The 26942-nt window shown below is 34.4% G+C and overlaps 1 protein-coding gene across 1 annotated transcript in view; it reads left to right on the top strand.

Annotated features, from left to right (window-relative positions):
- Positions 1–26942, top strand: part of LOC134851192 (hydrocephalus-inducing protein-like) — a gene marked incomplete in the record, with an annotated part of 215673 nt that overhangs the window by 128612 nt on the left and 60119 nt on the right. Inside the window, 12 exon segments of the mRNA XM_063867161.1 lie at positions 6824–7047; positions 7318–7458; positions 11647–11831; positions 14219–14599; positions 14872–15019; positions 15347–15394; positions 16616–16771; positions 20185–20336; positions 21062–21144; positions 21893–21946; positions 22236–22271; positions 25422–25647. Of these exon segments, the coding sequence (XP_063723231.1) occupies positions 6824–7047; positions 7318–7458; positions 11647–11831; positions 14219–14599; positions 14872–15019; positions 15347–15394; positions 16616–16771; positions 20185–20336; positions 21062–21144; positions 21893–21946; positions 22236–22271; positions 25422–25647 (1834 nt within the window).

The raw sequence follows: 26942 nt of genomic DNA, 5'->3' as shown, positions 1-26942 counted from the left end.
GGTAATTTTCAAACTAGAAAACAATAAAAAAGACGAAATATTTTTTTTACATTTGAGCTCAAAGTATCTTTGGTATAAACCGTTTTGTAAAAAAAAACTTTCGTTAGAATGTCGAAGTTGGTCTAATTCAAAAGCCAGGCGTAACCCAAGCATAAAACCCACAAAGAATAAATGGAACAGAAATCAACCGAAGCATAATTTTAGCTTTCAAGATTATTTTTTCGGCTTAAGTTAGATTAAATGGATGTAAATTTGTCAAAACGTAAATATTTTGATGCGATTGGCAGTCTTTTCACTTAGGCGCTGGTCTAGGTTTTTCTCGGGGGGGGGGGGGCGGATTTTCAAAAAGTTTTTCAAAAGCCGATTTTTTTTTAATTGACTAAGATGATTTTCTGAGCACTCACAAATCCTTATAAAGACCTTTTTTGACCAAATGTTTTTTGCGCCGCAGACCCGCAGGCAGAATTTAAAAAAGAAATAGGACAAAAAACGTTTGTAAGGCACTTTGGTAAAATTTTGACCAAAAATCGCGTTTTTTTTTTCGGTGCGTGCTCCCCCTCAAAATTAGTATAAATTGGCGCAAAATGCGCCTTTAGAAAAATTTTAAGGTCAGTCAGCCAAGTCTTGATATCTTAACGTAGCATTAAGGGTGGCGTGGCCTTTTGGGTCAACAGGCGGTCGAATTCCTGAAGAAAAGAGGCCCCCCCCCCCCCCAAATCCGCTACTGATTTCTCTAATGAGAACCGTTGATATTGTTGACGTCAGCAACTTATGCATGCCATTGTAATTTTAAAAGCTCATCTTTGAATTTTTAGTGTAGGTGGTTTTATAAGAAAGCCCCCGCAAATGAATAGATTATTAATCTAACTACCTTGTGGAGTAATGAATGGCGAAAAACTAATAAGCTTAATTTTAATATAAATGGAACGTTAATGAATGGTCTCCCCAAAGGGTGTGATTATGAAGAAATTACCCAAATCATTTTATCAGATTTGCTTTGACATAAATAACTAAAAATAACAGCTTTACTCAGCCTTTTTTGAAAAATAAATATGCTTTTTTGTTGTGGAGTTGAAATGCGATAGTGTACAAATTAAGTTGTTACGAATTGTATCTGAGTTCCTGTTCATAATTTAGAGCAGTTGGTCACCGTGCAAGTAGCACAATGTTTTCCGACTACAGATATCATTGAGAATAATAAGTTTTAAAAAACATATTTTAATTATCAAAACTATTGTCAAAGCACTAAAAAGACCCTGTTTTGTCCAAACTTATTTTCGCTCTGCAGGTGAATTTTTCAAAAGAGGCCAGAAAAGACGTTTTTAGACACTTTATAGACATTTTTGATTTAAAAAAAGTTGAGTTTTTCAGCGCGCGCTCCACCCTCAAAATTAGTATTTATTGGGCGCCAAAGGTGCCTTTAGAAAAATTTTAAGGGTCAGCCAGCCAAAAATGGAGATCTTAGAATAGTACCAAAGGCGGACCCTTTGCGTAGTCGGGGGTTCGAATCCCTGAGGGAGTTTCCACGTAATTCGGCTACTTGTTGAGATACCGACAATGATAACAAAAATATTGTAAAAATATCCCCCTATGCTGAGGCCTTCTACAAACGGATGTTTAGTTTTCAATCGATCAGCTAATTTTATCTCAGCAGAAAATTAGTTTTAATGTTCAGATTTTGCGTTGCAAATCTCTGTGTACTTACCCCGGGTTGTTTGTCACTTCAAGCAGTTTTCATTCGATTTTGAACTATTGTTAATTAAAAAATTATACGGAAGAATTTACTTATAATATCAATAAACAAAAAGTAAAAAATTTAAAAAAACGGGTCAAACCCTATTTTTGGTAAGAAGATATCGAAGCCCTTCAAGTTGAATTCGAAGGGCAATTTTACTTCCTAGCTTAGGTAATTATAATTGACGACTGACAAGTAAGATAAAGCTTTTAAGAAAATGGTTTTAATGTGGGGATGTATTTTTAAAACCAAAATACATTTCATACAAACCACCGTTAAAAATAGGTCAGTTTTTCCTAATTTGGCTGAAGAATTTGGTGCTTAAAAATTGAACGAGTTCTTTACTCACGTAAAACTGTTTAATGGTCTGTTGAAATCATAGTATTGACTGCACAACAGTTTTTTTTTGACTCGCGGTTGCAATGTAACGACGCGGTATGAAAAAGTAATGTATCATGCCGTATCACTTTTCATTCAGACTGTCTGATCATTTCCCGTTATAACATTGGTATCATATGTCGCTTTCAAATAGAATTTATACTCGGTTGCAACTTCAATTCTAAAGTTATATGGTTTCAAATTTCAGATTGTGAATATTGATTAAAATTAATATTACTAATGAGCTTCTCAAGTTTGAATTTTGAAATTGATGATCAAATAATTTTTTGAAGCAGTTTGGTAGTCTGAATTGTGGGGTTAATTTGAGGACGCAAAATAATAAAGATATTTTTTAATCTTGTAGAAATTGTAGTGAATTTGAAATCCCTTTTTTATTATTGATGTCTGCAAAACTTGATCTCACAAATTGTAATATAAGTCTTCGTTTTAATGTCAGCTTTCAGTTTTTTTAGTCTTCAATTCCAATCAGCTTATGCAAATGAGTCGATTAACGGCTGTGCTGTCCAATTTGGGCTTTAATTTTCTGAAAGTACTCTTAAAAATGTCACGCCGCAGGGGTGAATTTTTCTTTTGTAACTGCTTCAACCATAAAATTGACTGAAGAAGCTTGTTAACGAAATGGGTATAGAGGCAATTAATATTTTTATTCGGTTGTAAAATCAAGCAAATAACTGTTACCTTTGGATAACATGAAGGAAATTGTTAAGCTTCAATATCCACCGTTTTTGTTTTATGTGGGGTTTAACTTGAATGAACTGATGATATGATTTTGTTGCTTTTCATCATCTGAAAAAATGTCATCTGATTTCTTTTCTGTGGTTTATTGCTGATAACATTGCTCTTGAGCAGAGTTGTAAAATTGTCCAGTTTTCCTGAAAATGGCAGAGTTTTTATGGCAGACAAAAAAGATAGCTATGTGGTTTTTTGGTAAAAGTTGACCTTTTTGAATGACTGTTTTACAATATCCCATTTTTATTGATTCTTGTTCCGTCATTAAGAGAAAATAAGAAAAAATAAAACAAGGATTGTCGGTTACTGTGCAAGTAGCATAGAGTGTTCCGACCATAGCTTTAAAAAATATATATGTTTTTTTGAAATTAGTGTCGTTTTTTCTCTGTGGTGTTATAAAAAATCTGAAGAAAAAAATTGAAATTAGGCAAGCACGACAGTTATAGTCAAATAGGCCGATTGGAAAACAGTTTTTGTAAAAAAAAATGGCAAGAAAAATGAAAAAAAAAATCGGTAAATTAATTTTTAAATTTTCCCCAATTTTTTTGCAGAAATTTTTTTCGATTTATTGAAGTTTTTGATTCCGAAAATGGCGCTAAAAAACTCCAAAAACTATAACTTTACTCGAACGAAACTAAGTTAAAACTAAGTTGCTTTAACTTTTTAACAGCACTTTTTGACAAGATTTTCATATCATCTGAAAGCTATTAGTGTCCAGAGTTCACATTGAAAAAGATATTTTTTTTTGCTATCTTTTTTTTGCAAAAATATAAGGGTTTGAAAATTGCAGTTTGACTAATTTGGATTATTAAGTCGTGCTTCATACTGCGTTATACTTCATGCTTTATTAACGCTATATTTCGTGGTATTAACGCAGAATCGACTTCTTAACATTTCTCAGAAATTGGTCCAAATTGAATTCAGGCTAGCTAGTTGTTCTATTTATTAAGTTATCAAAGTTTAACACTTTGTACTTTAAATAACGTGTGGGTGGATGATTTACAAAACAAAATCTAATACGTAAAAAATAACGTTTTCGTAAAAATCCGTAAAAAATAACGATTTTTTCGAACGATAACGTTTATTTGAATGTTTTGTTGCTATTTATTCAAATAAACGTTAGCAAGTTTTGTTGCTTTAAAATTATACTCAAGCGCGAAGGTTTTGCTTCAAAAGCGAATAAAAATTGACGTAGAAAAAATAGTAGCGATGAATGTTGATGATGGAGGCGTAGCTATTAGCATGTGTGCCAATAAGCATGCGGTCATTGCCTCAATTGTGTGTATTTAGAAGTAAAAATAGCCTAAATTTTCAAATAGTTCAGGCGTATCACTTATTTTGTTAGGGAATGAAAAATTCACTTTCGCTATATTAAAAATTCGGCTAAATGCACGCTGATAAAAAATTGCTATTTTGAGTACTATATTCTTTTACATTGGCGTGCTAATCGACACTCAAGCTAATAGGCCGGTCCTCGTTGATGATATGCCCTTTAGAAAAAGAGTCCACCTCCGAATTTGGGTTAAAATCAGATGGTTTTTATGACAGAAATCATTGTTCAACTTTATCTGAAACTAAGAATAGTAATTTATAAGTGAGGGAGGCATGTGTCATTTCATAATAACAAATATTAGCTCTATTGACTAGAAAAAAAAACAAAAAAAAGAAGCAAAACATCTTGAAACGTTCCTTTACGGTTTGATATCCGTAGTTTTCTAATATTTTCGCTGAAATCATTGTGGTCGGAGCTTATATGGTTTTCTAGTTTTACCATTCGTTTCACTGCTTTTTTGAAAAATGTTTTTTTTTCCATCGCTGGGTTGAGTTTTTTCTGCTTAAGTAGAGAAAGTTCTTAGCTATACATTCGTCTTTTTATATATTGTGCTTTCCTCTCATAACTTGTCTGCTATCTGTTTTGACCGGTCTATGAGTTTGGTAGTCATGAATTTTTCATATTACCATTTTTCTTGTTCTTCAATTGTTTTTAAAATGGTTTTAGAACTTTTATAAAAAGAGAAATTATGTTAGTAAAAATCTTAAATACAGTCGCGCCTGAATTACTCGGTATTTCATCATTTTAAAGAAAAAAATTCAAGGCGATATAGTTTTTTTATGGGATGATTTGTATGAAAAAGAAACTAGACCATCCTATTTCTGTTAAACGTATTTTGTGTAGTGGCGTTTTAATTTTGAAATTTTTTTTGAAACTGAATTGCTTTATTGAAACGAATTGTATTTTGTCTTAAAGCATCTCGAGGACCAGGTTTTAGTCGATCAGGCTCTCGAACGGGAGTGCCGAAATCAAATTCTAGGTCCAGTTACAGAAAGAAAACATCATCTTCTAGTCTTCAAAATCGCGCCAATTTTTCTTCAGCTAGGGTTTTGAGTGACAGTTCATCGTCTTTGCAGTTTAAAAACGATGTCTCAAACGACTTAGAAAGAAGCAAAACGTTTCCGGCAAAAAGTTGCTGGCCAAGCTCGATGCTTTCAAAACGAGAAAATGTCGTGGCGAAATCAGTCAGCGATAGTCAAGGCCAGTTGCGTGTTGTGTGCTTCGTTTTTTGGTTCATCTGAGATTCGCTGCTTGCTTATTATATTGATGGTTTCATAAACTCTTTGTTCAATTTTGAATGGGTTTTGAGTGTTATTGTTTGTTAGAGTTTTCGAAAGCTGCTTGATGATGTTTATGGCGTTCATTGCACTGTTTCCCCCTGACTATTCACGTACCCGAAGAACCGGATGTCCGAACTTTTTTGACCATTAAACTTTCCAAAATTGGCAGATTTTCAAGTTTTTTGTCAAGTTTTTAATATTCTTATCGGCTTATTTAAATTTCGGACATTCAATTTTTCGGCCATGAGGGATACTCTCCTATTTTTGTCGGTATTTTGTTCTTCGAGACAAATGGTCTCTCATATAACCTTTCTCTCTAGAACTTGAGGCTTTAATTTATTTCCTGTCCAAAAAAGCAATTGAATGAAAAACGTCTATTTATTCACTACTTTTGTTCCAAGCATTCCTTTTTGTCTGTGCTTTTCAATCACTTCGGGGGTTTTCATTTTGACGCAATTGTTTTTGTTGATGAATGGTCTAAATTTAACCAAAGAATATTATGGTCTATAAACTACTATGATCATCTTTCATGGAGTGTAATTGTGTGTGTTTTGTTTTGCACTCTTAACTACAGAGGAGCGAGCTATGTCTCCCACCTCTCGTTTGCACAAGGAGCTCGGAATAATCCCAGGTCAACCACTCACCTGGAAACAGATGCAAGCTCTCAGAGGTACCCTACCCTCCCCCTCCCAGCACGGCCCCCTCTCGGTGTACCCATAATATAGTTTTGTCATGTCGTATCAGATGTATATATCATATCTAGTTGTAGCTTGTTGTACTTGGTAAACAAGACAACGACAAAAGTTCAATTGCTTAAATAAAAAGCTGTTCACTCGTTCATCGGAACTGTATCCGATAATTAAAATGAGTTTAGCCAACGACAAAAAAGTCAGTAAGTATTAGGAAAACAGTTAAACATTTTCACCGATATTTACAACGTTTTTCAGTAATTAACTCAGCAACGACAAAAAAGGTCAATACTTACTCGATAACAGAGCTATTCAGTTGCTCGACGGAACAATTCGATAATAAAAATGAGTAAAAGGACTTTAATGTGATATATCACTCAACCCAGTCTGATGATTATTTGTGGTACCTGATTTTCGTGGAAAACAAAAAATGAAAAAAAAACTAAAACTTACCCGAATACAAAGTTCTTCCCCATTTTCAATGGTCAGATTAATAAGAGCACGCACCTGCATAGATCTAAATTTTGAAAGGGTCGAATTGTGAACTTCTATGTGCTTTCGAATCATCTTACAATTCATCTTTATCTCAAGCAGAAACAATGCATGTTTTGTTAAAAACTTCACGTCAGCCTTTCCGTATTTCGTTTTTCTTTTTCAGCGGCCCAGAAACCAGCTGCTCCCGCTGCGCAACCTAAAGCTGGTGCAAAAGCAGCTCAAGCTGTCGCACCTGCTGAACCAGCGCAGCCAGAAACCCTCCCGGCGTTCCCGGTTCCTCGGAAACTGACCGAACTGGACTCTGTTGACCCCGCAAACAGTGAGGGGTTCATGTCATGTCACTTGTCAGAAGAAATGCTGGTGGATTTGGTGTCGGAAAGACTTCAGGTGAGCAATAGATTAATGGCTAGGTACGATTCGCCTTTTTTAGTTTATTGATTGTTTCCTGGTTGTTCAGCGCCAACAATCTCCACTTATGGAAGAAAGTTTCTTAGACGTTTTTCTTTAATGAAAAGAAACAATTTTATTGCTTTTTTTTTAAAGGTCACTATTTGTTTTAAGTAGAAAATCCGAAATAAACAAAAACCATTGTAATGTTCAGCTTTGTTCGGTTTGCTACAGAGACTTTATCCATGCTTACATTCTTGTCTATTTCAGAGCAGAGATTGCTTCAAAGGTGTGGTGTTTGACGGACTAGAAAGTATCTTCACTCCTAGCATCCTGGTGACAGTCCAGGTGCTGCTCAAGGCCATCAACAACCGCAAACACATCTATTTTGTCGAAACAAACCTCACACAGGTACGCGAAGACTGATCAGGTATCATATTTTCTTAGTTTTGAGCTCTTTTTATCTTTTACGATCATTTTTTTTTCATTCGGATGCTTTCTCCATGGAAGGTAGCTTTCTTTTTGAAGATCATTTCTCAGGATGTTTTTGCTAAGGAAGGCCATTACGTCAAAGAACGTAGTAAATACTTTTATATAGCTCGTGATGTTTTTATAGTTTTTTTTCAAGGAGTCTTAAAAAATTTTCATGCTTAAAGTTTTTTGCGGTATGACTTTTTTTCCAAGTTCAGCTCAATTCCTTTGATAAAATAAACACAAACTCCACTATCAAACAGCAAAAGTGTTAAGCTCGCAAAAAACTTGGTCGACTTCTAGTTTCGACTTTCAAGTTTCCCAGTGAAATTAAAAATTACAAACTGATCGAATTTTTCTAAATTTAGTTAATTTTATCAAAAAAAGTGCAAAAATGTTTTTTTTTACTGAAATTTTGAGTGCTTTAAGGCCATATATTGTTTTCTTTGAAGCTCGAAAGTCAAGTTTTTTCAAAAAAAAACAACCAGTATTTATTTGTTTCCTTTCTTTCATTGACCCACTTCTAGTTGCCTGTTGGCTGTAATTTTTACACATGCGATACGTGTTTATTAGTACCAGGAGTTTTTTCTAACCTATATAGCAAATAAAAGTGCTCATTTAGTGAAACTTTTGGTAGGTTTCAATTCAATCATTTTTAAGCCTAATTAAGCATAAGCACTTTAAAAGCTTATCTTGCTGCTTTATTTTTGGCTAATATTAGGTCCTGTTTGAAAAAACAAACAGGTATTTTGAAAATGTATTATAGAATTTGTTGTTTTTTTGTTTTGCAATGCTTTGGATTTTTCTCAAAAACTATTGTATCGTATTTCAAAAAAATTGAAACCAACGGAAAAATTGGCTGCTTTTCTATGTGCCTGCATATTTCGTTTGTCTCTTTCCATTTAACTTCACGTTCTACAGCCTTCGAAAATTTCAGTAGGGGTATTTTTTGACCTATTTGTTTTGAATTTTTTCATTTTCTCAAAGATTTAAGGCACAAATCTAGGATGAATGTTTCAATCGAAAGAAAAAATTATGGGGATTTACCCTTTTTGAGCGGCTATTCTCTAAATTTGGTAGAATAAAGTTATGGCTTCAACCAAGGCAATTTTTTGACATTTTGTTAAGTTTTAAAATTTGATATTTTTGAAAAACTACCTTACCAAGTTAGAGATTAAGGTTTTAACCGAAAAAAAACAATCAGTTATGAGAATTTTCCTTGTGCAAATTGCTTTACCCTGTGTTTTGAGAAAAATATGGACTTAGAAAATGTCCAATTTTTGAATTTTGTGCGTTTTTCCAAAACTTAACCTTCTGATTCTGAAATTGGTAGTTCATTCAAGCTAATATGGTGCTTAGATTTTCTCCGCGCAACCTGTTTTAACCTATTAATTTTCGAAAAGTTGGTTTATTCTTCAGAAAAATCCATTTGATGAAATTTTTACCTTTTTTTTTAGAAATTTCATCACTATTTTCGAAAACATCTAGCTAAATCTGATATCAAGGGTTCAATCTATAAAAATCAGGTTGTGGGCGCCTTCCCTACTTAAAAGGCTTTTCCTCTGCTTAATTAGAAAGATTAAAAGACTAGGAAAAGTCAAATTTGAATTTTCGATCGTTTCTCGGAATATTTTAGTATATATTTTTAGTATCCATTTCCCTTAAACCAGCGGCTAATCCCCTACTGAAGCAGAGAAATCGCTAGAGCTTTGCGTAGAGTTAGTTTTTTTTTGAAAATTTGGGTGGCGTCCCTCATGCTTGAAGGACCGAATGCTTGAAATTATTTTTAGCTTAATTTCAGCCAATCAGAATTGAGTATTCAAAATCTAAAAATAAATCGCAAAAATCTCAAAGTAAGAAAATAAATCCAGGCCATTAGTGTTAATATTGACCGATTAGATAATAAGCAGATGAATTTCAAGACTGAAAAATTCTTATGATTTTGAACTCATTAATCTTGATGATTTATCTGAATAGTAATGCGGTTGTAACCCGCAATTTGTAATATTTTTGATTATTTTCCACTGATTTGATACATTTTCTGTTAATATTGACTTCGATATAGTGAGAAAGGCCTTTAGCCAATAGAAACGCTTAGCGATTTTGATTGGTTGAAATTTTTCAAGCATTCGGTCCTTCAAGCATGAGCACCCTCCCCAAAATTTGGCATTCCGTATTAGTACAATATATGATTTAAAGTATTAAATCAGTTGGGTCCAGCATTAGCTGGGCAACTAAGTTACTTCCAAGCGGAGATTCAAGTCCGTAACATTGAAATTGTTTTTTTTTTGTTTTTTGGTCAAATTTGTGCTGCGTAGCATTGGCATTTTGACAGAAACTAGCTATTTATTGGTGGCTAGTGTTATCAAAGTTACAAGCGGTCGTGGATCAGATGTGAGAACGTGATATTCATAATCTCATTAAATTTTTTTCTCATAGTGTAGTTTGAAACTTTTCCTTAATTCAATTTGTTTTGCCTGGTTAGAGTTCTTTTTTGCGTTCTCCTCGCTTGTGTTTGAGGAGCGCAGCTTCGCAGGGTCGAGTGATGATATATAAACAAATCCCTACATTTAAGCCTTTTGAGTCAATTAAGTGCTAAAAAGTTTTTAAAATGCCTCAGTGTTACTTTTTAGTTTAATTTGGAGCAAGTGAAGCAATCGTGTAACGCAAAAAAAAAATTTACTAAGCTATTTTTAATTTTCAAAGATTAAGTGTTCAGTTGTTAGCTGCAAAAAAAACTAATTTTTAGAGCTTAGTCTAGCATTTTTGTGGCACTAGGTTTTGAAGTGCTCGAATTAGCAATTTTTTGAAAAGTTTTTACAAAATAAAAAAAAAATTCCGCAACAATAAGTCTAGTCTATAAAAGAACTCTTGATTAAGGCCTGGGAAACTTTGATTTTATCTGAACAAACCATAAAAAGTGAGAAGCAATTGAGGAGAAATAGAAAACAAGACTGCTCGTATCAGGGCGAAGCCCTGAATGTTCCGACTGCCTTTTAAGGTTTTATGGAGCAGTAATAACATTAGAAAATTAAATGTAAGAAGAAAAAAAAATGAATTTTTTTTTTCTAAATTTTGAATTTTTTATGAACATCATCCCCCTACACGCCACATAAAGTACAAAAAGGTAGATTTCGCTCCTTGTAACAAATAAATTATGGCAAATAAGCTTCTTTCAACTGATTTGGAACGATTTTTAAGACGGATTAACTCTCCGCTCACGCGTTAATAGCGCGAAATATATCGCGCGTTAATTGTCTCAAAATGGCAATTTTTAAACCCCCATAACTTTACGAAAAATGATCACAGGTAAAATATCTTTTAAAATTTGAGCTCATGACAACAATACTTTTTGAATGATATAAAAAAATTCCGTCAAAAATGGCTAGTTAAAAAGTCGAAATTTGTCTGAAGAAAAAACCCACCCCGAGCACAAATATTCCGTTACTTTCGTTAGTTCTTGTAAATTAATTGTGATCGGAATTTTCTGTGCTACATGCACAGCAACAGGCTATTCTTATTTCTTTTAACTTCGTTACACTCAAAATCAGATTCTGCAAATGAGCATTAGAATCAGTCGTGATATTTCAAAATAAAGTCCTATTAGTCCTGATATGAACGGCATTATAGCACCTCCGATAGCCGTTCATTGATTCTCTGCGAATCTCAGAAAGCACAGTTATTTATAAATATCATATGAAGTCTTTTTTAATGTTAATATCGAGCGAGTAAAGAGAGCTTCCTGGTACTTTAAAGTTGAAAATTTCAAAGAGAAAATAATTTCCAATAAAAAAAGGGGAAAACGTTTTAGAAAGTTTTTGAAAGTTTTCGGATTTTTGTTACTAATTTTTGAAAGACAACTGTAGTCACGTAAGGCCGATGCCAACAAAACGGCCTAAATAACCGTGGTCTTAACAGTCTGTGCTGCTTGTGATCTGTGATCGGCTTATCTCGCTATGGATTTTGCAATCATTTCAATGTGGCAAAAATTTCAATGAACTATCGTGAGATTTTCGTTTCCGCTTACATACGTCTGTGTATAATATTAGTTTTATTGTGTGGGTTAACTTGAAAAATAGTCATTCAAGTTCCCTTTTTAGACGTCTCTAATACGTCAATTTCTTTTAGGCCTACTTGAAAGAGAGAGCGGCAGTAGTGGCTGCCCAGAAGGAGGCGGAGTTGGAGGAGTTACGGAAGCAGGAGCAGAAGAGAATCGAGGAGATGTCGGAGGATGAGTTCGAGGCACTCAGTCCCAGGTCCAAACAGGAGGTGGAGAGGAAGCAACTCAGGTTCAAACGGGAGAAAATGAAACGGTTAGTTTGTATACTCTGGGATTCGAACTCGCTAGCCTCTGACCATAAAACAGACTCTACGATTCTCTTATTTTTTAAATTACTTGGTCATGATGTGCAGTGAGATTCCATTGCTTAACTAGAACTTTCACGCAACTGATTTCACGTCTTGTTATCTAAACTTATTGATATTTTTATATGTTAGTAAAGATAACTAACTTTGTGAGTAACCATCTAGACTGGTTGCCAGCTTAATATTTGCATTAAAATTAACTTGTGAAATGACGTTTTGAACAGAAAGAGTTCGAAGCTATCAGTTTTGTTAAATGTGTTTTTGTGTTTTTCTGTAAGTGTGGAAAGGAACTATGGATAAGGGTCCGTTTTTTTTTAAATTCCTCAGGGACAACCTCAAGGAACACCCACTACCTCACCTCAAGGAAAACACGTAAGGTGTCAAGTTGTGGTATCATATTAAAGCTCTATTGGTCGTGGTTTGGATTCCAAAACGTGTTCAAAAGAGTCTTCTTAGTGTCGAGAAAATTCGGTCTGAAAGTTTTCGGTTTTCAGGTAATCTAGCATGTAACGCACCTACGGTGCTTCGAATTTTTGAAAACTCAAGAAAAACTGCACACATTGGACCACAACCACATTGGAAACCAGATCTCGAAAAAATCAAGCCTCCAAAAGTAGAAATACTTGAGTAGCCATATTTGCAGGCAAGATTTACAACTCCTGGGAGTACCCTGGCAGCATCCAATTACAGGGTTGCGATATTTAAATTTTGAGAATTTTTCGAAACCTAAGTTAACTGAAAAATCATTTAAAAAATCCTCATACCTCGAAAACTACCAGAATTTGAGCAGCCATGTTTGGAGACAAGATTCGCAACCCCTATGAGTACTCTGACAGCCCCCACTAAAGGGTTGGAAATTTCAATTTTTGAAGAAAAAAACTGTTTGTTTTTCTGAATTTTTTTTTGAAAAAATCATAAAAAAGTCATTTCTCAAAAACTACCAGGAATTGAGTAGTCATATTTGGAGGCAAGATTCGCAAATCCTGAGAATACTCTGGCAGCCCCCAACTACAGGGTTGGGAATTTCAAATTTTGAAGAAAAAAATTTAAAAAAATTGTTTGGGTTTACTGAAAATTTTTCGAAAAAATCACAAAAAAACGTCATATCCCAAAAACTAAAAGGAATTGGGCAGTCATATTTGGAGGCACGATTTGTAACTCTGAGAGTACCCTGACAACAACAGGGTTGGGAATTTCAAACATTGAAAAAAAAATTAATTTAAAGTTTTTTGAAAATTAAAAAAAAATCGCAAAAAATGCTTATCTCGAAAACAATAAGGATTTGAGCAGTAAAAATTGTAGGCGAGGTTCGTAATACCTGAGAGTAACCTGATAGCCCCCAACTACAGGGTTGGGAATTTCAAGATTTGGAGAAAAAAGTTCGTTAACTTTTCTGAAAACTTTTTGAAAAATCACAAAAAACGTCATATCTCGAAAACTACAAGGATATGAGCAGTCATATTTGGAGGCAAGATTCGCAACTCTTGAGAGTACCCTGACAGCACCCAACTACAGGGTAAGGAAAGATAGAAAAAATATAGAAAATATTAAAAAAAAAAGATAGAAAAAAAGGTAGAAAAAGATGCAAAAAAAAAGAAAAAAAATAGAAAAGATAGAAAATCCAGATAAAGATACAGAGAGATTGGAGGCAACCGTTTGACAGTAACACTACTTTGAACTAAATCGTCGAAACCAAATTAAAAATTAGGAGACGGGTAGACAGTCATTATCAAATTAATTTAAAAAGCAGGTTTTCAGACAGACAGACTTCATTTGGCCTCGAAAAAATTTACTGAAAAGTTAATGACCTTGCGGAAAACTGATTGAAAAATTTTCTTAAGCATTGCAATATATGATATAGCTTAAACATGAAAAAATTCTTTCGTTAAACATGCAAAATTATCAAGCTTAAACATGTGAGATAGCTGTCACTAGCATTTAAATATAGTATAGATTAGACAAAAATTGATGAGAGGCTACCTCCCACTCCTAATTCAATTTTATTAAATTTTAGTACTAAATTTTTAACGTGATCATAAAGAAGATACTTTTCAGTCTGTTAATTTGTCTTCTAATTTATTCGCCGTTTACTTAAAAATAAAATAACCGAAATTTGAAAGTATTAAACAAAAAAGTTTCTTTCAGTATTTAAAAAAAAATGTCACTGAAACCAGTGCGCTCAAAACATTCTGTACTACATGCACAGCAACTGTCTATCCTTATTTTGCCTTTGGCTTCCGGGTCAAAATATGGATTTCATTTGTACTTGTGTAGTAAATGTTTGTATATGCCAAAGTTTCTTTGACACGAGAATTGAAGCCTTCTTTCTGTACAGAATGGAAATTGAGAAGGAAAAACAGCGCGAAGAAGAAGAGCAGAAGCGAATGGAGGAACTGGCGCGTCAGGAAGCGGAACGACAAGCCAAGAAAAAGAAGAAGGCTGACGCTAGTAAAACCTCCTCACATGGAACCGAGAACAAAAGTAGCAATAAAAGTAACAACTCGATAGCCCAGAGTTCAAATATGGGTGCTGGTGGCGTGGCAGGAGCAGGAGGTAAAGGCTCAGGGTCCCAAGCCGACACGAGTGGGGTGGGCGGTGATAATAAGGGGGAGGGGAAGAAGAAAGGGGCGACGTCACAGCCTCCCGCCCAGCCTGTGATTGAAGAAGAAGCTCCTGTTGTAAAATTGACAGATGAAGAAATTGTTCAGAACACCAGGTGAGATTTTTTTGCAAACGTTTTTTTTCGAGAAATTTTCAGTCATTTGTTCAACGAAAGCGATTCGATGATTTGAAGTTTGTTTACTAGATGAAATAGGAATATGCTCGTTAAAATAGGCGAAAATTAAGTGTGCGGTCCCCAATATCTCTGGTTTTCTCAAGATGAAGCTTTGTTTGCATTAGAATGAGCTGTATCTTCTTACAGAATTTCGACGCCTGGTAGTCTAAGCATTTAATTTTCTTTGCAATTCTTAAAGTTAACAATTTCAGGTTCAAGTTCTACGAGATGTTCAAAAATGACATTTACAAACTACTGGAGAGATGGGACAGAACGAAGGGACAAACTGGACGACCTCTGAGTGCGGACGGGGACGAAGATGCTCCCGTTCCTAGACACGCCAGGAGATACAAAGTCGGGGTGAGGCCACTTCCGGGTAGCAGTCGAATCGACTATCAATTTCAGTATAATGCCTAGATCTAGCAAACACACTCACTTCTGTCTATGATACATATTAAAGAAGCTCCCCGCTCCCTTCTTTATAAATGCTCAAGTCATCGTTGTGATAATTGAAAAATACTGATTTATCCCATTTTTGTTCAAAGCATGACTGTTCCAAAGATCAAAAATTTCAGCGTCAAGGATAAAATTGAGTATCTGCATAAAATCGAGTATCACTATGCATTTTCCCTACTTATATAAAATTTCACTCACAAGCTGTTTCTTTTTTTACTATTTGTATTCTAGCCTCCAATTCTGACAGCCGAAAACGAAGAAGAAGCACATCACGAAGAGGTAATTTCTTCAGTTTTATTAGCTGTCATTTAAACACAAAAGTTATTAAATTTTTCATGAATCCAATTGCAATTGCGAAGGTATTTGTTACATCCTTTGATTATGATTCTTGCAGTGATTTCTATCGAACGTTTCAACTCCATTGTCCTAGCTTAAAGATTGGTTTTTGTTTTTGCAATTAATTTTAACCTAAATTAAGGGGAAAAACAATGGAAAATCGACCATTCTTATTGTATTTATTGGTTAAAACGACGTTTTGGTGTAGTTTTTTTCTGCTTATTTCTAATTTTTATTAATAATGGATATCAAGTTAAACTGAATTTTATGCATACTAAACAGAACTCGTCCAAAGCCACCAGTCATGTAGGCGGTGGCAGAGGCCCGATTGGGCTCGGTTCCAGACAGAGTAGTTCTCTCAAAAACCGACCAGCAGTTGGTCAAGGGGGACCAAAAGCGTCCGTAGCCCAGGCTAACGCCCGCAAAAAAGGCGCCAGTACTTCTATGGGTGCGGCTGGGTCTAAACGCAGAGGGGTATTAAATGCTGAATAGTCATAATTCCATGGTAGAAATAATGAGAAAACGTTTTTTTTTTCTCAACAGTCATCATTTTAGATTGTTAATTAAGCGGCCACTTTAATGGTTTTTTTTCAAATGAGATATAGAGTTTGTTTCCGTCATCAATCTTCATGTCACAAAGAAGCAATTTAAAAAATAAATTGTCTTGCGAATATTTTTTTTTAAAAAGAACTAATTAGCGAGGCTCATCAAAAAAAACGACAATTACCTTGTACCGAAAAATTATGTGCACAAGTGCCAATTGCGATCAGGATGAAAATGATCAATCTGGTAATGTTCATTTTAATGCACTATGTAATGATTAGAATACAGTAAAATCCTGAGCAGGTATGAGATCAAATCAGAAGCGTGTTTTCAAAGCTTGTTTTCAAAATTGTTCCTAGGCTGATAGCCTTTTTTAAAATAATTTACGTACTAATGCCTTAGGTAAACATTTACGTTATCAATTTTTTGTTTGAGCGAGTTAGGAAACATTAAATCAAATTGATTGGGTTATCAAAGTCGAATTTCCAGTCTAAAAAGTTTTCTTTATTTGGGAATGATCTGGAATTTGTGCATATAAGTATCGAATAAAAAACATCATTGCTGTCATCAGTTGATTCATCAACCAGAAGGACAAAAGGTCAAGAGGTTTAAATTTTGCAGGCCACTCGAGGTGGTGAGCCGGTGGAGCGTGATGAGGAGGCCAGAGCCACTCTAGAGAACATGGGAGTGCCCCTCATCCAGGTGAATGTGGCCAATCCAGAGGTGAAGCTGGACTCGTGTGTGTTTGAGGCCAGAGTTCTCCCTTCATATGAAGAGGTAGCATAAAAGATAACTGCTTGGGAAAATTATAATTGTGGCTCCAAATTGAAAAGTCGAAAAAAGTCGACAGATGCAAAATAAACATTAGTTACGTCCTGTTTTTTTTCAGCAGAAAAAAGTTTTCCTATGGAAAATTTTTTTTTCATGCTCTTTAGTGTGAACTTTAAATTTGTTCAATTCATTATTCCGGCTTTTGTAACGAAAGTAACGGAATATTTGTGCTCGGGTGGTTTTTTTCTTCAGACAAGTTTTTATTTTTTAACTAGCCATTTTTGACGAATTTTTCTTAAATCATTCAAAAGGTATTGTTGTCCTGAGCTTAAATTTGAAAAGATATTTCACCTGTTATCATTTTCCAGTAAAGTTATGGGGGTTTGGCGGTTGCCATTTCGGCCAATTTGGGACAATAAACGCACAATATATTTTGCGCTATTAATGCGTGAGCGGAGATTTAATCCGTCTTAGAAAGCGTTCCGAATTGATTGAATGAAGCTTATTTGCCAGAGATAATTAATACTAGGAGCGAAATCTATCACTTTGTTTTTTATATGGCTGGCGAGGGGATGATTTTCTCAAAAAATCTCAAAATAAAAAAAATTCTTTTCATTTTTTGCATTTAATTTTTCCTTGTTATTACTGCTCCATAGGCCTTAAAACGCAGTCGCAACATTCGCCCTGATACGAGCAGTCTTGTTTACATTTGTGCTAAAATTTGATTTTTTACTGTCTTGTTCATATTCTTTTGCTAAAAGGGAAGAAAATTACGTTCTCCAGTTACGAACGTGCAAATCTTACACCATCTTATACCATCTGAAACGTAATGCTAGCTTGAGGTCAAATTTAAAAAGATATTTCATCTATGATCTTTTTTTTCAGTTATGGGGGTTTAAATGCTGCTAATTAAGGAAAATTAACGCGCGATATATTTCATGCTGTTAACGCGTAAGCGACGATTTAATTTGGCCTATAAGTTGTTCCAAACTGAAGTAGGGCTTGCTACGTTTTCTAACTAACACGATACTATATGCTAAATATTTTGCTGTGTAATTTACATAATGTCAAGGCGGATGATTAAAAAAGTAGTTTTTCTTAAGTAGAACACTATTCCGTAGACGTTAAAAGGCAGGCGGAACACTTGGGGCGTCCCCTGATACGAGCAACTCTGTTGTTCCGACTTTCGAAGAAAGCGAGGAATATATATGCTTGGGGTGATTCTTAACAGTAATGAACGTATTGAGCTTTCTTATATATGTCTTGGTGTTTTTTAATAGCGTATGGTATCGCTCCGGAAATCTCTGGTATGCTTGCGAGTATGCTTGTACTAGACTAAAAATCAGTTGGCCTAGCTGCTTGAGTAAAACTTGATAGTTTTCATACGCAAATTGTTCACGTGTGGCAAATTACCTGATCTCATAATCGTTCCAAATTGAATTGCCAATTAATTGGTCATTTTAATTCATCTCAAATTTTAGCACTTCACATTTGATATTGCAATATAAAAATTTTATTACAAAAATTGTTCAAGACAAGTTAATGGCAGTTGGAACAGTAAAGATTTTGCCTTGATATACGATCAGTTTTGTTGATCCGACTTTTGAGAAAGTGACGGAATACTTATGCTCGGGGTGTTGTTTTTCTCCAGACCAATTTTGGTTTTTTAACTAACTATGCTTGAACGGCAATTTTTTAAACCATCTGAAGGCCAGTGATGTACTGAGCTCCACTGTAAGAAGATGCTTTACCTGTGATTATTTTTTGAAACACTATCGAGGTTTAAATTTGGCTAATTTGTGACAAAAACGCGCTAGATATTTCGTGCTGTTATTGCGTAAGCGGCTGGCTAATCTGTAATCTGCTCCTAAATCGTTCCAAATTGAATTAAGGCAATATATTTAGTGTAAATAATACAAAAAGTCATTTTCTGCAATGAAAATTGTACAATTTTTTTTCAATTGATGTTTTCAAAAACGGTTTCGAAGATACTAAAGGGCAAGCGGTACCCTCAGGGTTTTACCCTGAAACGAGCAGCCTCTTGACCCATTTTTTTGCGGACCATTAAAAATGGGGACGAATATTGCATTCGGGTGTGTTTTAGTTTTTTTTTCCATGCAAAATCAGGTACCCCAAATAGTCTTCGGTATAGGTCGAGTGATATATCATGAAAGAATCCATTTCAGCCGTGATTCCAACGTCATTTAAAAAATTCAAGATGTTATTCGGAGTCGAGAAAAATTGGTCAGCAATTTTCGTTTTTTAGTCTAAATTCGAGGGAATAAAGCGAGCGTGCAGCAGGCTAACATTACAAAGAAAGGCTTTTTAGTTCAATTTAAGATGTGAAAATTGAAATTTTTCGAGAAAAATAAATTTTTCAAGTCTTTTAGCGCCATTTTAGAATTAAAAACGCCATTTTAGAGCAATTTTTTGAATGTGTGGTCTATTTTTGAGCTAATGTGTGGTCTATTTTGTCAAAATAAAGTTTGAAGGCTTACAATAGTTTATTTAAGCAGAGTTTAAGCCGTGAAAACTTTTTTTTTCTCGAGTAAAGTTAGCTTTTGAAATTTTTAGTGCCATTTTGAGAATCTTTAGCGCCAGAAAAATTTCTGCAAAAAAAAATAAAATTTTTGAATTTTTAAACATTTTTTATTCGCTTTTCCATTGATTTTTTGTCAAAAATTGTTGTCCAGTTTGCCTATTTTACTATGTTTTTCGAATATGCCTCAGTTTTAGTTTTTCGTTCAGATCGTTTCATCACACCACGCAGAAAAAAAACCACATAGTTTGAAAAAACTTTTTCTGAAGTTTTATCTAAGACTATAGTCAGAACAGTCTGTGCTTATTCCACAATAACCGGCTATCTTGTTTCTAATCGGGTTAGTTTTAAGAAAAAGTGGTAACCCTAAAAAATTTTGGATTTCAAAGAGTTTTTAATGATATTATTTTTTCTCCGAAATTCCAAACTTGAAAATGTTCAAAAAGTCCTTCTTATTTTGGTTCACTGGGTTTATTAACATTTTTCCAAGTATCTTTTGGCAATGTTTTTTATTGGACCATATTAGAGTTTAACTCAAAATTAATGTTCTGGTAGGTACTAAAACGTTAATTGTTCTGTTCATCTGTCAATATATGCTTCAACGTCAATGCAATTAGGATTTTTGCTGCTTAAGCTTTTACAACAAATTACTGTCTTTAGTTATTTTTCATTCATGCCTTGGCATTGTTTTTTTAAGCTTTTTAAATTAAAAGTTATAAATATTAGAAGTCAGAGTTTTTGAAAACATGAACTCAATTGTTATAAAGTAAAACTATTATGAATCCATTCTTACACGATTCCCCGCATATAATCGAAACCTCACATAGAAACGGCTCATATGACTGGGAACCGCACATATCATTCTACTGTTTGATTCCAGCTCCACGAGGGTCTGGGCATCGGCATCACTGGACCCCCTGTGCCTCCCTCTGCCACCTTCTCCGTGGTTCCATTTCCCCTCAAGAGGAAACCCCACATTGGACCAGACCCCAGTGTCAACTTCTCATTCATAGCCGCCGCATTAGACGACCCGTGAGTTTAAAAAATAAATGAATGGTTCCAAACCACCTTAGATATCCATTTTGCATAACGAGAACAGTTGCATATAAGTTATAATTACTGGTGCTAAAACAGATTACTCTTAAGAACTGATTAACCTTAATGCTGATTGGTTCGCTCGTAGATAAATCTACTTAATTTAAAAATTAACTAAAAGCTTTGTTAATTAGCTTAAGCATAGTGTCATAATGTTACACTGCTCATAGTGTTTTTGATATCGAGATGTTTTTCGAGTTTCTGATTCTCCTGGGACAAAAACTTTCATGCGTCTAAAGTTATCATCGGTCGGTCATCAAAATAAGTCAAATTATTCCAGATTCGTTTTCTGCCTCTATATTGTTAAGTGTTGCTAACTAGAATAAAAGCTATGGCATGGGTGTTTTTTCTTCTGCCCGACTTCCAAGAAAACTTATAGTGGTCAAGTTTGGTATCAAGTACAGCCTCATTAGTCGATTTTAGAAAAGTCAAAAAATTTTCCCTGTATTGAGAAAAACGTGGCAGTTTTGGCTATTAACAAATGCTCTGGAGATCGCCGAGATTTTTAATTTCCACGAGGAGCTCTTTTTTTTCTACTTCCACTTTATAAGTATTTAATTAATATACTTTAAAAGGCTATTTAACATAAAGTACAATAAAGTATAAGTAAACAATTTACTTCCAACTGTTTCCCAGAAAACAGCGTCCAATTTGTGTTCAAGGAATTTGATGGCTGAGAGGGAGATGCTGGCGAAGAAGAAAGAGGAGGAGCAACGGGAGAAGGAGGAAGCACTTCTTAAGAAAGGTGAGCTGCTTGCAGAATGTCTTATATGGAGAACAAAAAAACTTGAGGCTGACAGTCAGTTTTTTTCAATGAATGCGAGTCAAAAGTTCAAGGATTCGACCCTTAGCAATTTATGGAAAAGTTGTTTTTGTGCACTGATTTTGCGTGAATTGCCGTCAAACATTCTAAAACTTGACTGAAATCTAAAATCTATATACTCAATAACCGCCATTATTTACATGCACCAGAAATATTTATGAAAAGTTTATATAATTTTTGCGGTGCCGAATTTTAGTTTTGTCTAAACTTGCACTCATGCAATAAAAATTTCAAATAATTGGAAGAAGTTCATTCTTGTTTCGTTTAACTAGGGAGACTTTGTCTTCAATTTTCAGGATCCTCAGAACGAGGATTGAAGTAACCAATAAAAACCCGAAAAAAAACAACATGTTCTTTTGTTTTCGCTCTGTGAAACAAATTACATATTACAGCAAGTGTCCTTCTATTTAATTATTAGCTTGATAAAAAATAATATTCATGCCTTAAATTTAAAAGAAGTTAAGGGCAAATCAGTAAACCGTTCCGGTGGTTCCTTATAAGCATTTAGTTATGTAATGAAGTCTTTATGGTGTACCCTTCTCCTCTTTTCATAGTTCACTGAAACGGATAAAAAAACGTAAACTCAAGCGTTTATTTTACTCAAGTTCAAATTAGCCGTTTGTTAACCAAAAAATACGCGTGATGAATAGTTCCTCAAATGTTGTATTAGAAGCTCTGCGCTTGGCCGCAATTAGTCCTGCACCTTCTTCCCTCTCCGCCTCAGGTCTGTTCATGTGTGCTTATATCGTGTTCGCTTATGTTCAATTTCATAGTTTGTTCAGTTTGAAATTCAGCTTCAACATTTTGGTTCACTTCATGAAAAAAAACTGCATTCAAGAAGTTGACTGTTTTGGAATTGCAAGTCATAAATCAAGCTGGAAATTTTTCAACTTCGGCTGGTGTTTCTACGCACGAGAACATCAGATCTATTTTGGTTCTTTGACTGTTTGTTTTATTGTTCATGTTACTTTGTTATTGATATTTTCCTTGATAATCCGTGTTTGACTTTTCAGCTCCTAGTCGGAAATCGAGTCGCCGAATGAGCATCGGTACGAGCTCGAAATCTCCTAACGGTCCGATTTGGGCTGCAGAGAATAGTAGTTAAAGATAGTATAATCATAAACTAACTGCTTAGAGCTTGAGCTTTAAAAGAGGTAAAATTCAAGGAACTATACATGATACGGTTGCTTAGAATGTGTCTACTGAATTTACAACTAGATAAAATACAAAATTTGGCCCATAAATTGAACAAAAAGGAATCGCAGCATGCTAAGCGCCACTTATAATCCTAAGGTCTTTGCCAAAGTTTATATCTAAAACTTAAAAGTTAAAAAATTACGAGACCAAACTGTGATTTAAAAAATTAGGAGGTTCCTTGCGAGGCCAAAACAAACAGTGCTCCCATAAGGCGAACTGTTTGGTGCGTGTGGGTCATGGGAATCCGCGTACGAGGCTTGAAACAAAAAAAATTGTTTATGGAATCGACTGATCAAATTATCGCGGAATCAACAAACAAATGTTTGTAACAATTTTCATCGGCATTTTTGTTGTGCCCCAGAAACCGCAAACAAGCGAATATTCAAGAAAATTTTGAATTTGTAAATTTGTTAGTGGAAACAGGATTTGTTACTAGATTTTGCAAAAATTACTCAAAAAATGATTTACTCTATTAAAGCGAAAGATTGAAAGAGTGTGTACCACTAAGAGCTAAAGTTTGAATTCTTTAGAGTAATTTTAAATAAAATCATTTCAAGATTTCGAAATTTCAAAAAACAATTTTGATGTTTTTTCTAAATCACCCACCCGCACGCTATGTTAAGTACAAAGTGATAGATTTTGCATGTAGGAAAGTATCGAATAGACCAAAGAGCATGCGTCAATCCTATTTGGAACTATTTCTAATATATCGTGCGTTAATTGTCCAAAATTGGCAATCTTTAAACCCCCATAACTTTACAAAAAATTGATCATAGGTGATTTTTTTAATTTGAGCTCAGAAGAACAGTACTTTTCAAATGATAAATATTTATTTTTTTTTCAAAAATTGCTAGTTAAATAATCGAATTTTGTCTGGAAAAAAATCTTCTCGAGCACAAATATCCCGTCAATTTCTTCGAAAGTCGGAACAGTAAAAAGCAATTGCGGTATTAAAAAACAAGGATTCGAATATAGTTTATAGATTCCAAGACAAATCTTCAAAAAGAGCTCAAGTTAAATAATTGTTCCGCTCTTGCTTCGAAAGTCGGAACAATTATGGATGTACCTTATAGCTGCCAACGTATGCATCAATTTCTCACTTATTTTTTGTTCCGACTTTCGAAGAAAACGGAATATTTTTGTATTTGGGAGGGTTTTTTTTATTCAGTCAATTTTCGGTGATTTTATGCCCCATTGAAGATATCGACTTCCTAAAATCAAATTTAAAAAGATATTTTTTGCAGTTTTGGGATTTGAAAAATCGCCAATTTGGCCATGCTCTGGACTAATTTATGCACACTTCGAAGATTTTATCCATAATCCTGAAAGCGTAACGCGAATTATTTATGCGTGGTGAATATTCCCGCTCAGCAAAATCGTATTAATTTTGTACGACTAAAATTTTCACACTTGATCTTTGATGTTGTCCAAAATTTATTGTTTTTCAATATTTTCTTTTTAGTTTCCTTTCCCAAAAGTCTATTCGATATGGATTAAGGGGCAGTCGGAACATTCAGGGCTTTGCTCTGATATGCGAGCGATCTTGTTTCAGCTTTTGGGATGAATGTCCTTTTTTCAACTCAATCTAGTTCAAATCATTTTACGATAGGGATTGGTTAGAGGATGGTGAACCCAGATATAAATAAAGCTGATACATTTCATCTAAAATGCTGAAAGTCTCTTACTTTTATAGTCTTCATCTTAGTAACTGTTGGCACTTTTATCTTAATTGCTGCCGTTGACTTTTATCCAAATTCCTGAAGTTGACTCTTATCAAAATTGCTTACGCTGACTTTTATCCTCATTGATCCTGGGACTTTTATTCTATTTGTTGACGATGACATTTTTGCTAATTGCTGACTTTTGACCTAATTGCTGATTGTGACTTTTATCTTAATTGTTGATGGTGGTTTTTTCCTAATGTAACGAAAATAGAGGTTTTACAAAAAAAGCTGGGTAAAACAAATTTCACCTTATCAATTTTTGTGCAAACAATTTAAACATGTAACCATTTTCTTCTAAACTTTGCTAACAAAATGCGGATTCCACTAACAAAAGGAGTATTTGGCAACGTCGCGCATGTGCATTTTTCTGTTTATGGATTCCGCAAGTTTTATTCTAGATTCTCCAAATTTTACTGCTTGAGCAAGTTTTTTGATCGGTACAGTATTTCTTCAGCCATTTGTCTCTGTATTCTCATCAATGAAATTTTAGCTTTGTTGCGGATTCCATTTCAGAGCCTTGTCAACCTTTTTCCGAATTCGCTTACAGCCTCATAAGACACATTTTGGCCTCGTAATGTTGATCTTATTCATTTAAACACCTATTGGATGGTATTTAAACGATTGTTCTGCGAGTAGCTTACTTCTACAAGCAGCAGTAACTTTGAGCATTCTTGTATGTTGACTTGAATTCTACCTCTATGAAATGATAAACATCTCTGCTTTATGTTTCCCTTTTGCTGTTTTTTGTTCAATTTTTGTTGCATACTCATAATTTAAACAGCTTCATGTGAATATTGTAATGCTTACATCCATTGATAAATAAAAGCTTTAAAAACTCAGCTACTTGAACTCACCTCTGCTTTTTTGAAAATTGTTTGATCATGAAATGGTTCAACTGGTTAAAAATTGAGTCGACAAAAGATTTTTTTCTTGATGACAGAATGGCCAAAATCTTTAATTTTGATTTGATTTTCCCCTTCAACAAGCACTGATTTAAAAAGCTGAAATGAGGATTTAATTTCAACCTTGACTTTTGAAATGAAGTGAGCAGTTTCGAGAAATCTAAATACCAGTTTTTGTAAACACTTATTTCAATTTTGAATAGTTCAATCATTCAAAAAAAAAACCACATACGTTTTCTAGTAAACCTTTTTTGTTTTTGGCCTCTTTTCGAAAATGAATTTCGCTTATTCAAAGAGCACAAATAAAAAACTTGGACATTTAAATTGAAAACCGGTTTTGTCAAATTAATTTTCCGAAAAAACATGATATTTTTAGGCAAGAAAGAAAAAGAGAGCAGCCGAGAGAAAGATTCCAAATCGAGTCGAACTGGGACTCTAGGCGGGAGCAAAGAGAAGTCGAGTAAGAGTAAGAAGACGACTGCGGGAGAGGACTCAGGTGCTGCTTCTGGTGGCACGAAGAAGTCGGGCGGAAAGAGCAGTGCTGCTGAACCGACTGAGGCTGTGTTTGGTCTCGTGCAAGAGGATGATTCGGCTCTTCCGAGGTCAGACAGATGTTGTGAACTAATTTTTTTAAAACAAATATTCATATCACAGTAATAATATATTTATTTAGGAGAGAGTTATACATATACTTATTGTTCAGACTTTTGATACGAAAGTAACGGAATATTTGTGCTCGGTGTTTTTTTCAGGCAAATTTCGACTTTTTAACTAACCATTTTTGACGGAATTTTTTTTATATCATTCGAAAGGTATTGTTGCCCTGAGCTCAAATTTGAAAAGATATTTTACCTGTGATTGTTTTTCGTAAGTTACGGGGGTTTAAAAATTGCCATTTTGGCCAATTTGGGACAATTACCGCGCGATATACTTCGCGCTAGTAACGCGTAAGCGGAGATTTAATCCGTTTTAGAAATTGTTCGAAATTGGTTGAAAGAAGCTTATTTGCCATTATTGATTTGTGAAAGGAGCGAAATTTATTCTTTTGTAGTTTATATGGCGTGTGGGGGGGGTGATTTTCATAGAAAAATTTCAAATTAAAAAAAAATTCATTTCTTATTACATTTAATTTGTTAATGATAGATGTTATTACTGCTCCATAAACCTTAAAAGGCAGTCGGGATATTCAAGGCTTCGCCCTGATATAAGCAGTCTTGTGTGATTATGAATTCATTTCTGGTATTTTAAATGCAGAGCTCATATTGTGCGTGTATATAATCAAACACCAAGGACCCTCATTAGCCTACTGGCTTGCAACGAACAACCTGGAAAAATATTGGAAGTAGTTAAAGCAAGTACCCAGCCGAGAGGTAAATTGACCAGTAAAAAAAATCCGTTAAAACGCTGTTATATTTGAAATACTTAACGTTTTTATCAACACACGCTAAAACTTTTTTAGGGAAATCTTGATATTTTTGGAGTTGAAGGTCATTTTTTAGTTTTAAAAAAATGAGGCATCGTCTTTTTGGGATAGTAAAAGATTTACCCATTGTTATTCGTCCAATGTTTCAAAGGTGGAAGTATTTTTTTACTCTTCTCATTGCATAAACTGTTGGATTGGATCTCATAACATTTCATAACAGTTATATTTCGTGTCAGGCTACACGCTGTAAAATAGTTTTCTTGAATATTGCAATAAAGAAAAGTTCGTAAACAGTGTCTGTTTGTATGAAAGTAAGTTGAGACATGATCCATTCTTTTTTTGAAAAAAAATTGTGCATAGCATACGCTTCAGGAAAATCAAGATCCTAATAAAGTTGGATTTACTGGCTGTCCCGTAAACCAGTATTCCATGAAAAAACTGATTACGCATATGCATTATAGAACAGAAGTAATG

Source organism: Symsagittifera roscoffensis, chromosome 7, assembly GCF_963678635.1.
Source record: "Symsagittifera roscoffensis chromosome 7, txSymRosc1.1, whole genome shotgun sequence".
In the NCBI taxonomy this organism is placed as follows: domain Eukaryota; kingdom Metazoa; phylum Xenacoelomorpha; order Acoela; family Convolutidae; genus Symsagittifera; species Symsagittifera roscoffensis.
Note: the sequence above shows the minus strand (reverse complement) of the source record. Positions and strands in the feature narration are given on the sequence as shown.